The 15,141-nt window shown below is 41.6% G+C and overlaps 1 protein-coding gene across 21 annotated transcripts in view; it reads left to right on the top strand.

Annotated features, from left to right (window-relative positions):
* ANK2 (ankyrin 2) overlaps nucleotides 1-15,141 on the top strand; it is a gene marked incomplete at its 5' end in the record, with an annotated part of 231,179 nt that overhangs the window by 203,982 nt on the left and 12,056 nt on the right. For 16 of the 21 annotated variants that reach the window (XM_083862155.1, XM_083862139.1, XM_083862137.1 and 13 more), the window contains 8 exons: nucleotides 541-666; nucleotides 1,475-1,597; nucleotides 2,386-2,415; nucleotides 4,372-4,393; nucleotides 6,899-8,878; nucleotides 14,009-14,083; nucleotides 14,468-14,599; nucleotides 14,974-15,120. In XM_083862155.1, the coding sequence (XP_083718281.1) occupies nucleotides 541-666; nucleotides 1,475-1,597; nucleotides 2,386-2,415; nucleotides 4,372-4,393; nucleotides 6,899-8,878; nucleotides 14,009-14,083; nucleotides 14,468-14,599; nucleotides 14,974-15,120 (2,635 nt within the window). Of the gene's footprint in view, nucleotides 1-540; nucleotides 667-1,474; nucleotides 1,598-2,385; nucleotides 2,416-4,371; nucleotides 4,394-6,898; nucleotides 12,641-14,008; nucleotides 14,084-14,467; nucleotides 14,600-14,973; nucleotides 15,121-15,141 lie in introns of all 21 variants that reach the window. The other 5 variants (XM_083862148.1, XM_083862146.1, XM_083862149.1 and 2 more) reach the window with 4 other exon arrangements.

Genomic DNA, 15,141 nt, shown 5'->3' with positions numbered 1-15,141 from the left:
ACACATGGAGGGGCCATAACAGCAACAATCTGAAGATACAAGTGGTGCCATTACAGAGAAATTTCACAGGGATATTTACCTGAGGCCTGCCTTTCAAAAGCTCTTAGGGCTCTACAGATACAGCTGAAATAAATGGGCTCAGTAGGCACACACTCTGAATTCTGATGGGTGAAGAAAATATTTCTTTGGCTCTTTTGATGAGGCCACATTATGAAAGTATGCTAAAATCGGAGTCAATTGAAAATCCAAATTAAAATCTAGATTTCAAAGTTTGCCCAGATTCCTGACACTGAGTCATATACTGTTGTCATTTAAAGTGCTGCACTATTGTTACTAAATTAGCAATCTATGCTCTGGAATTTAATAGTCTGAAATGTTTCTGCACACTTTAGGTCGCTGAACGTAACAAATCTTGTAAATGCCAACAAGTCCTAACAATTCCAGAAATTTATTTAAACTGTTGCAGAATTATTCTTAAGAAGCAATTCTAATCACCTCACAAGGATTAATTGATGGTTTGCTTTTTTTCCTTTCCAACAGGTATTGGAAGGAAAACCCATCTATGTTGACTGCTTTGGCAATTTGGTGCCACTCACAAAGAGTGGGCAACACCATATATTCAGTTTCTTTGCCTTCAAAGAAAATAGACTTCCTCTGTTTGTTAAGGTAATGTTGATGGCTCCTTTTTGGATATTTCAAGTTATCACTTCACCATATTTTTTTGTGACCAAAGGAAAATCAAACTACTTAATTTATATAAATTCCCAATTGTAACCTAGTTTTATCTCTGTACTATTCCATTTAAAAAAAACTTTTTTTTTTTTGAGTAGAAAAATTTGTAAAATAAAAGCCAAAGTAAAGAATAAATTTGTAAAATAAAAGCCCTTTATTCCCCTCAAATTAAGTACTGTGTTGACCCACTGTGGTCAGAAGGGCTGCTGTCACTGAGCAACCATCATCACCTCTTCTGAGAAGGAGATTAGAGAGCACTGGAAACCTCTTCCACAAACGTTTCCTTCTACCTGCACATTCTGACTACAAAGGAGGAAGCTATTACTGTTACATAAATAACAGTCTTAGAGAAATGATTTATGAATGGAAACGTCCAGTAAGTGGAGCAAATCAACCCACTCTGTCATTGTGTTATATTTGCTGTGTGCTGCTAGACAAATGTTAAACTTTCTCTCTCCTTACCAGCAATATTTTGTAAGCTTGTTTTAATTTACAACTTTACCTGTGCCACTGCCTTCCTTTGGCTTTGCAGATTTTCCACGAACAACATCCAACATATATTGAATACACAAATAGGTCTGTACATTTACAAACAGCAGGGGAGAAAAAGTGAAAACATGTTGTTTTTGCCTACATGGATTTCTTCCCCCATCTGGTCCCTCCTGCTGAATAGTTTTGAGAGACACAAGCAGCTGACAGAGCAGAGCAGCAGATTTAAATGTGTGTGTTTTCGTTGTGCCAGGTCCGAGATAGCACTCAGGAGCCCTGCGGACGATTATCATTCATGAAGGAGCCAAAATCTACCAGAGGCCTCGTTCATCAAGCCATATGTAATTTAAACATCACTTTACCCATTTACACAAAGGTACTGTGAAATCATACCCAGCTGTAGGCATCAGCATTATCATACAAACCAGAAAGGAGGAGGAGGGCAAAACAGGGTTGAAGCTTTTTGGGCTGGGATTTGAAAGAGGAAAAATTCCACGGAAGGGCTTTTGGTGTCTTGGGTTTGGTACTCCTAATGCCAGTGTTTGAAGACATCATCAGGTATTTCCTGAGGACTCAGAAGAGATGAGTGGGAGTGCCCTCAGATATTAAACACTTGTTTCCTTAGAAAGTGTCAGTTTAAAACTGACTCTGAAAACACAAGGTTTTTTTCTTTCCTGGTCACATTAGAAGCTATGTGCCTTTTAGGGATGTATTTGCCCAAAATGGTGATCATTTTCTTCTCAGCATTTTTAGAATATAGCAAATCTTTATTATAGCATTTTAGTATAATTTTAAAACAGAACATCTCAATATTTTGTGACATTAAATGGTAATACTTCTTGAATATTTTAAGTGTTTATATATGCTAATTTATGGCTAAAAAAGTGTATATATATTTAAAGTTTTGGTACAAATAAGGACCAGTAGACGTCTAGCTTTTCTGTTTGTATTTTGCTCTGTTCTGTAGCCTCTTGTTTTAAATTGACAGTTTAGTTTTGCTGCTTTTGGACATAAGAAATCAACTGCAGAAATGTGCTGTGTTTTCTTCTTTTCTGTTAAATGTTGTGGGAAGTTAACTTTTTCCTACTCTCTTCTAAAAAAACATTGCCTTTTGCCTGCTCTGTTTCCCCCTTCTCTTTTTGCATGGCACTTTGGGACCAAAAGGAATCAGATTCAGACCCAGAACCAGAAGAGGTAATGTTGCTAAATCAGCATGTTCTTGCCTACACACGTTACTCAAACACAGCTAACAGACACAACTCAGAATTGATCCTTAGCTCAGTGCTACAAACACAGCAAAGAGGACCTTGCACAGACTCATGTTGGGACTAGACAGAGTAGAACAATGACCAGTCTTCTCCATTTATAACATCAGTAGACTGGATGTTACATGTTACTGAGCTGGATGACTAACATGCAGTACAGAATCAGTGTTAACCCAGAATTAACAAGTAAAATGTTTAGAATTTTCATCTTTAGCATGAACTAAATTGTATCAGCTCCCCCCTGGGCTCCCAGCCTGGTTTGGCACTTAGGTTACTTAAGCTCTGACCCCTACACAAATGAGTAACTTTAGAAAAGCGTCCTCACATTTTTGATGACGTTCAGCTGTTGGAAACACTGTAAGAATAGCCAGCTCCCCAAAGATGATGGACATCTTTTCCATGCACTGCACAACACATTCAGCAGGTCTGTGGCATGGCTCGCAGTCTCCTATTATCATTACAAAAATATTTACCACTCCTGTGGTAAATATGACTTCTATTTTTGTATAGCAGACTAAAGCACAAAAAGACAAGCTCATTGATGGCTATAAGTATTTTAAACTATTTTTTGTCGACTCCATTAATTTTTATGTTAATAATATTAATTTCTATGCTGACATCTGAACTGATCTAGAAGAACTGAAAGTGAGAGAAACTAGAACATCCTAGGGATGCAGGGTTACCATGTAGGGCAACATGTGCATCAGAAGAATTCAGGCTATTATGGATCTGTTATGCACTCTGCTGACTGTGAGCTGTAATTATGTGAACCTAAAGGATTGCCAGGCATGTATGAACATGCAGACAAGGCCAGGGATTTCCTTCTGTTTGGTGTCAGCTCATGGAAAGGCAAGGATTTCCTAACATCTTGACTAGGACAGCATATTGTATTTATCTGTGTAAAGGATAGTTTGAACTATTTAAACCTTTTCAGCACTCACTAAAACCTTGGGGGCTTTACCATACACAGTATCTTGTACCAGCAGTACTGCACAGCTGATTTGCATTCTTCACAGTTGTCCTACCCCTACCACAAGTTTGTATAGGAAATTAAAGCTTTAATGCTACTTCTGACTTTGCATATTTTTCCATAGCCAAATTTAAACACCATGTGCTGGTGTGGACAAATGCTAGCAGAACTGAAATAAACTGAAATTACAAAGCAACCTCAAAAATTTGCTTCTTGGATTTTCATGGTCTGAGATTGTGTTTTAATTCTTGTTTGACAAGAACTGTGTTTTCTTTAGAATAACAGTAAAAATTATATGGCTTTTTTGATCTGTACCCAAATAACTCTGAAAAATCAAAAAGGAGGCCTTTGAAGGCCATCACAGCTTCCATTTAAAGGTATCAATATCTATTAGTGGCATCCAGCCCCAGGTCATGCCTTGGGCAGTTCTGCCATCATTGGTGCATCTGCATTTCGTCATCACTGAGCACAGAGGCAAAAATACAATTCACACTCTCAGAATGAATGTGTCCAAGGAAACACAATGCATGAAACCTCCTGGTTGCCTTCCAGATGGACCATATGCCTTCATGTAACCATATTGGACTATTTTGCTTTAGACAGGAAGAAATAAATTGAGAGCAATGCAACCAAAGTCCTGGTAATGCAAAAGCTTAGGTCCTCCACACTTGCTCAGAGCATTTAAAGAAAATACAATGCAACACAACATTTTGCATCTACTTTGATCATAACGAAGTAAGCATTTTTCTGGTATTAGAGACCCTAAATAAATTAAGCTATGCTTTTACTGTTATTTTAAATGCATTCTTGGTTCCATTTAAGTTCATGTGTCTCCAAAGACCTAGCACTTCATTCATGGCTTCTGTATAGCAATTGTATTTGAAGTGTTAAATCTCCTGCTTTTTCCTCTTCCAGGTTGATATGACTTCAGAAAAAAGTAAGATTTTCTTTTTTTTCTTGAGAATGTTATAATGGAATTTGTATGAGAGATGGTTAAGAGTAAAGATAAGCATGAAAGAGAGCTAAGTTTTAACTGCTATTGCTAATAACATTGATACTTTAAAAATATAATAAAAGCCAATTTAATATCTTAGTAGCTATGCAATTAAGTACACTTTAACATGTAAATTAACAAGTAATACAGTTAAAAATGGTTCATCTAAGCCTTTACTTTCCTTTGACATCCCTAGTGAACCTGCTATTGCTATTTTGCTTGTATGAATGCTCATCCCTCCATTTCTTTTGTTTTCTCCATTTGTTGACACACATACTTGCCTCATATTTGCAACAGATGACAGTATCACTTTTAATGAAAATCCAGTGAGGACTCCAATCTATTTCATTAATCTCATGGAATACAACCATGCCAAAAAGTGATACTGTCCAGAGGAATCAGGCTGTTTAACCCTCCCTCCCTTGCCCCACCCTTTACTGTGGTGAAATATGGCTGGAAATCTGACCTGGCAGCTTGGCACAGCACAAGCACCCTCAGTGCACGCACAATCGGGCCGTGACCAGGAGAGACCGCGGGCAAGGGGGTCACAAACACCTCCTTTATGGGAGAGGCAAGTCAAACGGATCTCGGCACACATGGAAGTGTCTTGAATGAGAGCTGCTTTCAAATGCACCCATTTCTTGAATCTGTTCAGGAAAAGAATGACATCTGTCTTGTTTCCAGTTTGGAGTGCAATGTCTCACCTTGTCTGCAGTTTAAGTGCAATGTCTTGCATTGTTTTCCTGATGCTTCCTCACTGCTGAGTCCCCCAAGGCCCCAGAGAACTCCAGTGAGTGTTCCTGTTCCAGCCACACTTTATCTGGATGGCACTTCCAGTTTATTTCCCGCTGGAGTTGCTTTGCTTCAGGCTGAATAACTCAGTTATTGGCCAGTGAAAGTGTCATACATTTGATATTTATGAAAGCACATATTACAAATTTACAAAATTACTGACTGGCATTTCAGCGTGCTCCAGACATTTCATTGTAAAGCAGCAGCACCAAAAGACCACATTTCTAGCACCACAATACCCTGCAGCAATCTGGCTCTAATTAATGTACAGCACAAATATTTAGCATTCGTTACACCCTGGAGAACAGTGTAGCAAAATGGATCCTTTTAATAAATAAAGATAGCTAATTACGTGTTGCTTAAGGTCTCCTTTTTTGCATTAGTTCTTTGACTTTCACTGGGGTGCCGAAATGTGATGTGCTACCATTAATGGGAAAATGTCCACCTGTGATTCCTAAGCATGGTGTACTGTTTGTAACTTGCTTCAGTTCTCCAGTGCTTTGTTCTGTTCAATATCCATTTTCTGCTAGTCTTTGCTGAAATGAAATATTACCAGAAGGCAGTTATGGCATAATGGGAGTTATCTGCAGCCACCTTCCTGTATATTGATTGTCAGATTAGACAAATATTTCACCACAGTATGTTTTACAGTATTTTCATGTACCTTTAATTTATATGAATAATTCTTAGAGCTCTTGTTTTTAACCAAAGCTACATACCCAGCAGCATTTGCAACACCTTTGCTTTGCATGGAAATAACTTGCCTTACATGAATTGTACGTATGTGTCTAGTGTGACTGTCTGTGACTTTGGGTTGCCATACATTACCTTTTTTAAAACTCTGAAATCACTTCTAAGTTGATTCACAGTTTTTTCTTATTATCTCTCCTTTTCTTCTCTGTCTTCTCTTTCCTCAGTCAGTTCATTAGTTGTCAATGAGGATGTTCCAAGGAAAGGACCATGCCTCTTAAAACAAAAGCCTGTTTGTTTCATTGTGTAGGTGTGAAATCCCCTTAGATGAAATGCCGGTTTGCAGCTGATTCAGATCTCTACGTATTTGGTCATGTTTTAGATTACTGCAGAATTACTTTTTGCTTTTTATTTTGGTCATTAAGAAAAACAAAACTGTTAACCCAATGTTATTCTGACAGTTTGCTAACACTGGCTTTCTCTTAGAGGAAATTGACTTTCAATCAGTTCTAATGCTTTCCCCTTTTTTTCTTGTTTTTCTTTTTATTTGAACATTGATCTGTAACATCTGAACAATCTTGAGATGCCTCTCTTTGTGTAACTTCACTGTGTTTCTTCTGGTTTTGATTTAAAATTTTGTTGTTGTTGTTTTGGGTTTTTTTAGTGGTGTCCTGATTTGGTTTGTTCCAGCTTTGATACTGTATGTGTGGTTGTGCTCTAGCGATAAAGTGAAGCAAGTTATTTCCTGCCATTTTCCTTTTCAGTTGTTTTTTTTTTTTCCCCCACCCCCCGTTAGCTTTGCTTTGCTCTTGTACCCTCAGATCTTGTGGATCCACCATTCCCGGCCCATTTTGTTGACCTTCCTACCACTACAGCCAAAGACTGTCATTTTCAGTCCTGATTACATTTTCCAATCTCTATTTTTGATTTCCATTTTACTTTCAATGTTTTTCATTCGCATCAAAGATGACGAGACAGAATCTACAGAAACATCTGTCCTGAAAAGCCATCTGGTTAATGAAGTCCCTGTACTAGCCAGTCCAGACCTGTTGTCTGAAGTTTCTGAGATGAAACAAGATCTGATCAAAATGACTGCTATCCTGACAACTGATCCTTCTGAGAAATCAGCCTCCATCAAAGTGAAAGATCTTGAAAAGTCTGCTGAAGAAGAGCCAGGAGAACCTTTTGAAATAGTTGAAAGAGTGAAAGAGGACTTAGAAAAAGTAAATGAAATTCTGAGAGGTGGATCCTATGTCAGAGAAGAACATGTTTTGCAGAAGTCCCTTTCCAGACAAGAACCCTTAGAAGAAGAATGGATCATTGTCAGCGATGAAGAAATTGAAGAGGCCAGGAGAAATGCTCCATCAGAAGTCACAGAGCTGAGCTGTGTAGAAGCCAGGGTAGACAAAGGGACAACAAAAAAGGGGAAGTCAGACATGACAGGAACGGTGGATAACCTTGCAGAGGATTTAAAAACACACATTTCTCTTCATGAGGGACAGCCACAGGCCTTACAAGGGGGGGTAGTAGAAGAAAAAGTCAAAGCTGTAGCAGTAAGCAGGGATTCAGAAAAAAAAGGAAAAGAATCTCCAAAAACTGGGAAACCAACTTCGCAGGAGCTACAGAAAGCAGCTGCAGAAGTTAAAAAGCCCCTTAGGGCAAAGCTAAGAGAAAAGCCAAAGCCAAAGGAAGGCAAGGCACACAGCAGTGGAGAGAAACTGAGACTGCCTAAGCTCACTGCAGACGAGGCACCGGCTGGGGAGCCTGGCCTAAAGGTGACAGGTGCTCCAGAGCCTAAAGCCGTGTCCCCTGTTATCGAGGAAACTCCCATTGGCTCAATAAAAGACAAAGTGAAAGCTCTTCAGAAACGAGTGGAAGATGAGCAAAAAGTACGGTCCAAACTGCCCGTCAGAGTTCAGGCAAAAGAAAGCCCTGCTGAAAAGGCACCTAAAAAACCAGCACAGGTCAAAAAGCCAGTAGCACACAAAGCCCAGCCGCCCGTCTCACCTTCTTCTAAGACAGAGACACTTGAAGAGACCATGTCTGTTCGGGAACTGATGAAAGCCTTCCAGTCAGGGCAAGACCCATCCAAGAATATTTCTGGACTCTTTGAGCACAAATCTGTCAAACAGAAGCAACAGGCCCCTGAGAAGGAAACTCCCCGCAAGAAAACAACTCCTTCACAGAGTGAAACAAGGCGAGTGTCAAACCTCAAGACAGACAAACAGAAGGACAAACCAAGCACGGTATCAAAAGCAGAGAAAGAGCCACAATCAAAGAAAGGGAAAATGCAAACTTCCACCACTGAAACTGCCAAGAAAGCTGGTGGCAAAAACCAAACAAAAGAGCAGAGCAGCAAAAAGTCAACTGAACCTCTCCCTCCGGTAATAGTTGCTGAAAGTGCCAAAGAAATGGCGGCTGGGAAGGGTAGGACTTCTGACGATCAGGGAGATCCTGACTTCCAGATCAGCCCTGACAGGAAAACTTCAACAGACTTTTCTGCTGTCATTAAAGAAGAGCTGGAGGATAATGACAAATACCAACAGTTCCGACACCTCTCAGTGACAGAAGAGGGAGAGGTTAACTTGGAGCAAGTACTGACCAGTCCTTTTGGTGCTGCTTTTCCCACAGAGTATGGGAAAGATGGATTCCTTCCTGCTCTTTCTCTGCAAAGTGCTGCTCTTGATGGGAGCTCAGAGAGCCTTAAACATGAAGGTGTGGCTGACTCTCCAGGCAGCCTACTTGATGGAACCCCTCAGATCAGCTCGGAGGAAAGTTACAAGCATGAGGGTCTGGCAGAGACTCCTGAAACGAGCCCAGAAAGCCTTTCATTCTCACCAAAGAAAACTGATGGGCAAAATGAAGATGCTAAAGGAGCGGCTCAAGTACAAGCAACAGCAGAAACACATTCTACAAAGGAACTCTCCTCAAAGGAAGTTGAAAAAGGTATTACTGAGAGGCAGCTAGATGCTGTTACTGAGACTAATGAGTCTCATTCTGACCGTATATCAGAAGAGCATGTACCTCCAGCCTCTGAAGAAGAGGCTGATAAACTTAAAGAAAGTAGCTCAGCTTCCATTATGAAAGATATTAGCAGGGATAAAGAATCCAGAACCACTGCACATTTCACTAAGTCTTCTGAAACACATGACACTGCTTTAGAGAAAGAAAAATATGTAGCCTGTGAACGCCGTCTTACAGTTAGAAGTCCCCAGAAATTGGAACTTGCACTTGCTAGCCATGATAGCGAAGGCTTTAGCCCAGTTGCAGATGACTCTTTGACTATAAGTCATAAAGACTCCCTGGAGGCAAGCCCAGTGCTAGAAGATAACTCCTCACACAAAACGCCCGACTCTTTGGAGCCCAGCCCTATGAAAGAGTCCCCCTGCCGTGATTCCCTTGAAAGCAGCCCCGTAGAACCAACAGTGAAGGCTTGTATTTTGGGGCAGGGTCCTCTTCCATCTGTTCTTAGCAAAGCAGAAGCCTGCCCAGAGCTGGCATTGGTGCGTTCCAGGATTCTCCGTGACCCTGAAGGAAGTGCTGATGATGACAGTCTAGAGCAAACATCCCTCATGGAGAGTTCAGGGAAAAGCCCCATTTCCCCCGAAACTCCTAGTTCGGAAGAAATTAGCTATGAAATCACACCTAAAATGGCAGACATACCAAAGTCAGCCACCATCCCTGAAGTTAATGAAGAACCAGAGGACGATTCGGAAAGCGAACCAAAGAAGAGATTCACCCCTGAAGAGGAGATGTTTAAAATGGTGACCAAAATCAAAATGTTTGATGAATTGGAACAAGAAGCAAAACAGAAGAGAGATTATAAAAAGAGTTGTAAGCCAGATGAATCTTCTGTGGTTGCCAATTCAGAAGCCTCACGTGATGCTGGAGCATCAGAGCCAGCTGCTGTAGTAGAAAAGGACATACCCACGGTGGTGATACCTGCTGCTGAGTCTAGAAAGAGTTCTTCCTCTTCTGAAAGTGAGCCGGAATTGACTCGGCTCAAAAAAGAAGCTGACTCAGGCCTCTTAATGGAGCCTGTGATCCGAGTGCAGCCACCCTCACCTTTACCATCTAGTATTGACTCCAGCTCTAGCCCTGATGAAGCAGGTTTCCAACCCATTGATTCCCAACCATGCTCCATTGGGATAGGTGAGGTTAAAGCACAAGGCAAAGGTGACAAAGAGGAGCCCCTTATCCTTGGGCGCAGCAGTAAGCCTTCCACGGGCACTTGTCCTTCCAATGGTTGTGCATCAGCAGAAAGTGTGGAATCCAAATGTTGTGATGGTACAGGTGACTGTGAGACTGTCAGTCCTGACGACCCAGTCACACAATCCAGGTGTACTCCCTGTCACTATGTTGGTGACAATTCTCAAAAAGAGGTTCATGCTGAGTCTTCCCTAACAATGGGGCAGTGCCGTGCTACTGAAAAAGATGTCAAACCCGTGGCCCCATTACCGTGCAGCAATCTCATTTCTACAGGGGCTGTGTCAGAGGAGGCAGATGGTCTTTCTAATGGGCACGGTACCACTGAGTACTCTGTCCCACACGATGGAAAACTGGCCGAAGGTGACGCCGCTGACCATTCTGCTTTGGCAAGGGATTGGGGAAAAGCAGATACAAGTTGTGAGACATCTCACAGCGCTGGTCATGCTGAGGAGCCCTTACAAGAGTATTCGTCCCTAACCACTGACACAGTGGAACTCAACAGCTGTGCAGCAGATGCTGCTGACAGTAGTGCTCCATATATAGTGAGCCCTTATGAAAATGTGTCTTCTGGACATTTCTTCATTGACTCTGAAAGTGAGGTAGGATCTGGTAGAAGTCTGCTGTCTAGGGAAACCTATTCTATTGTAGAAGGGAAAGATCAGACTGGTGAAGCTTTACTTAGCAGAGACACGGGCAGTGAATACTGCTCTTCAGAGGAAGTATACATGGAAATAGAGCCCAAACCAGAGGATGGATTTCAGACAAAATCACAAGAGTCTCCGACCTCAGATTCAGCAAAATTATCTGAATCTGCCCTTGAGGATATAAGAGATGAAACACAGAAATTGATGGGTCAGGTCGTCATCACTAGAACTGATGTGGATTCTGACATGTGGAGTGAAATACGTGAAGACGATGAAGCTTTTGAAGCTCGGGTGAAAGAAGAGGAACAAAAGATATTTGGGTTGATGGTAGACAGGCGATCTCAAGGCACAACCCCTGACACGACACCAGCCAGGACACCCACTGAGGAAGGGACGCCACTCAGTGAACAAAATCCTTTTCTTTTTCAGGAAGGCAAGTTGTTTGAGATGACTAGAAGTGGAGCCATTGACATGACCAAAAGGAACTACCCAGATGAAAGCTTTCACTTCTTCCAGGTGGGGCAGGAGCCTCAGGAAGAAGTTTCTTTATGTGAAGAAGTGAAAGAAGCGGAAGAGGCGGAATCTTCAAAGCTGAAGAGCTCACCAGACCCATTTGCACCTTCCGAGTCAGAGGAATCAGATATACAAGAACAAGATGCATTGAAATATTCACCCCCATCACCCGAGTCTAGTGATAGATCTGAAGAAATGATGGGTGAAGGTGCCAGCGCCGGCACTGCAAAAGCAGATCTTAAATCCAGAATTCCAATTAAAATGGGTATTTCAGCTTCTTCAAAATCACCAAAGAAAGAAACCACTGCCTCTGAAGCTGAGCCCCTCTCCAGAATGGAGACCGACATGGTCGATAGCAGTCAGGTGCCTTGCCCCATCTCTCCCGAGCAGTGTGTGGTAGAAGATGAATTAGATTTTTCTAAAGTTACTCGATTGGTTAGTTCTGAACAGGGTGAGGAGTCCCTAGACTCTTCCCCAGAGGAACAGAGATCTGTGATTGAAATCCCCACTGCTCTTATGGAGAGTGTGCCTTCTTGTGAAAGCAAATCCAAAATCCCTGTAAGAACAGCTGCTGCTGCATTGCAATCCTCACAACAATCAGAAAATGAGACCCTTTCCCTGGATGACTTCTTGGACAGTTCACAGTGTGAAGGAAAAGATGACCAAGCAAAACCAAAGTCTAAAATTCCTGTGAAAACTGCTTTCCAAAAAGCTGAACCACCACACTCATACGTGGACACATCCATCCGCAAGCCAGAGTTACCCAAAGCGCTCGACGTGACAAGCGCAGTCCCTGCAAAACCAGACAGCCGCAGTAAATCAGAATCTGATGCCAGTAGTCCTGTGGACCCAAAGACCAAACGTTCCATCAAAGCTAGGAGTTATGCTGAGGCAGAGGCAGAGGCCAGGGAGAGGGAGAGCGAGATGAAGTTTGAGCTAGACTCAGATGAGGCAACAACACCAAGATCAAAGGTATTTTCTTCACGGTTGCCAGTTAAAAGCAGAAGTGCTACAGGCTCCCGCGGCGCTTTTAGTCCCACAAAAGAAAGTAAGGACCATTTTTTTGATCTTTACAAAAACTCCATAGAGTTTTTTGAAGAAATTAGTGATGAAGCTTCTAAATTAGTGGAAAGACTCACGCAGTCAGAGAGAGAACAAGAACTAGTTTCAGATGATGAAAGCAGTAGTGCCCTAGAAGTTTCAGTTATTGAAAATGTGCCATCCAGTGAGACTCAGCAGTCAGTTCCTGAAGACATCTTTGACATCAGACCCATTTGGGATGAGTCTGTAGAGACTCAGATTGAACGTATCCCTGACGAAAATGTCCATGACCGTGCTGAAGGTATTTGCCAACGACTGGGATTCCCTGTGCGACGCATGTCATGAATTAAACTCTTTTGTTTTTTGTTTTCTTTGGTGTGTGTGTGCGTTTGTGCACAGGTGTAATGCGTGTGGCGTTTTCTTTTCAACTTTTGGTGGTTAGTTGTGGTTTTTTTTCCCTTGTGAACTGTGTTTGGGCTTTTTTGTTTTGTGTCTGTGTTCTTGTCTGTGAAATGATCTCAAGATTGCAAACCATAAATGCTTATGGGAAGTGTTACCTTAATAAGCAAAAACACTTCTAGAAATACATATGGTTTTGTCATTAAACTGATTGCTTAGGTCATGCACGTTTTGGCTTTTGACTTTCCCTGGTCCTATTACCAGCTATTAACTTCTACTACTAATAAAATGCTTGGGCGTCAATTGAAAGTGAGACAGGCAAATTTATAGACTTTTGAGTTGGTACACAAAGAGATCTGCAGGAGTTTTAAAGAATGAAACTTTTTATGTTCCTTTTTTTTGACAGTCTGTGTCTGAAGAAAACTCTGAGTCACCAGTAACTTTAGTACACATTTTCTGGTGCTTGGTTTTCCTCTCCCCTACTTGTGTGCTAGTACTGAGTAGCCTTAATGGAAATCAGGAGCTGGAATGACACGTGCATATCATGAATCCTAAGCAATTTCCCCATTTGGAGGTGTCGCAATCCCTGTGTGCATTCAGGGAAAATCAAAACTCAAATTCCACCATCCTCCAATTAGCTCTGGGGATGGGAGGATCTGTCAGTCCCACCATTAGTGAGGTGAATGGGGACTGACAAACGACCATCTGATTTTTCCTTGCCTTTGTTTGTTGGTATTTTGTCTCACTCCCCGTCCAAAGGGTCAAAGACACTGAAATTACAGTATCTCAGATACAGACCGTAATCTGAAGGGCTGTATGGACTGATTGAACAAAACTTGCCCTACAACAGAAAGAACATGATCCGAAGCACTTGGTCTCGATGAATTCTTCAACCCTGGCATTTACCAAGGAGGCATGGAAAACTATGGCTCTTGACTTAGTCAAAGTCTTCAACTGAACTTTAGAATGGAGTTTTAGAGTCAAATGCCTGGCCAAAATAGACACAGTAGGTGCTTCAGTCCTAGATTATGTTTTCACACGAACACCACATTTTCAAATAGAAAAACTAGATAGTCCTGTGCTTTCTGAAAAACCAAGCTTTTTCACTTCATTTTGAACCTAGGGATTCACAGGCCTCACTTGAGTTCCTGTCTACGTTTAGACACGTTTAGTTAGGAAAAAAACAGTGCTTTCCCTTCTTGGGCTCTCTTTCCTACGGCAATGATTTTTAACTTGCAAAAGGCAACTTGTAGCTCTCTTTGACCTTTAGATCAACAGGATGATCAGGAAAGGACAGAGGAAAGACTGGCCCACATTGCGGATCATCTTGGATTCAGCTGGACAGGTAAAATGCACATTGTCTGCTCCAGAGAGAAAGGAGGGGAATGGTCCACACTCCTTTCATGTTTATTTTGGATGATTTTCTGATTATCTGAAAATGTTTTATAAAAATATTTCAGAAGCTTATTGTCTTTGGGGTACTGAGAGTCCTAAATGGGTTGACAAGGAACCTGTTCTCAACAATCACTTAAATATTGTGGATTTAATAGACCTGAGGCAGAGAACGGTAGTGGACACAAGTGAAAGCAACATGGAAGGAGATCAGTTTTTTTCTCAGGTTTTGGGGTTAAATTGTAATTCACAGACATTAACTTTTTTTTGAATGAAATTAGACCAGGGGTGTAGTAGTAGTAGCAGACTTCTTTACAGAGGTGGATTTCTTTTTCAGAGCTAGCAAGAGAACTGGACTTCACAGAGGAGCAAATTCACCAGATCCGAATTGAAAATCCCAATTCGCTTCAGGACCAGAGCCACGCACTCCTCAAATACTGGCTTGAAAGGGATGGGAAACATGCAACAGGTTTGTCTCCAGTTATTGTGTGTACTGTCTCCAATCTGCTAGCTGAGGTGACAGGTGTGTGTTGTAATCATGAAGAAAATTTGGGGAAAATTTAAGCCACAGAAAGAATGACCATGGATTGTACTCAATGTTGTTTCTAGTCTTTTCTGTATAACACAGTAACTCAACAAATTTTTTAAAAGGAAAAAAGCAGAGTGCTAGTTTTTATAGGCAGCCAGTTGGTTCTTTTTAGGTTTTACACAGCACTGCTTCTAAATATATCTGTAATTTATGTATGATATCAGTCAGTGTCCTATATACGCCCTATCTATGGAGAAGGGAGGGAGTGTGCTTGATTGTTAACTGAGCTGCCTGGTGTCGTTGCAATGGCACAGATACCAATCTGACTCACTGTCTCACCAAAATCAACCGCATGGACATCGTTCACCTGATGGAGACCAGTGGCATTGACCCCCTGCAGGGCCACGGCACGCGTGCGTACATGGACACGGAGCAGTCCTTGGCTTTGGACCACAGTGAAGGTATGTGTCTCCTGACCCAAG

Source organism: Zosterops lateralis (genome assembly GCF_965231275.1).
Source record: "Zosterops lateralis genome assembly, chromosome: 5".
In the NCBI taxonomy this organism is placed as follows: domain Eukaryota; kingdom Metazoa; phylum Chordata; class Aves; order Passeriformes; family Zosteropidae; genus Zosterops; species Zosterops lateralis.
Note: the sequence above shows the minus strand (reverse complement) of the source record. Positions and strands in the feature narration are given on the sequence as shown.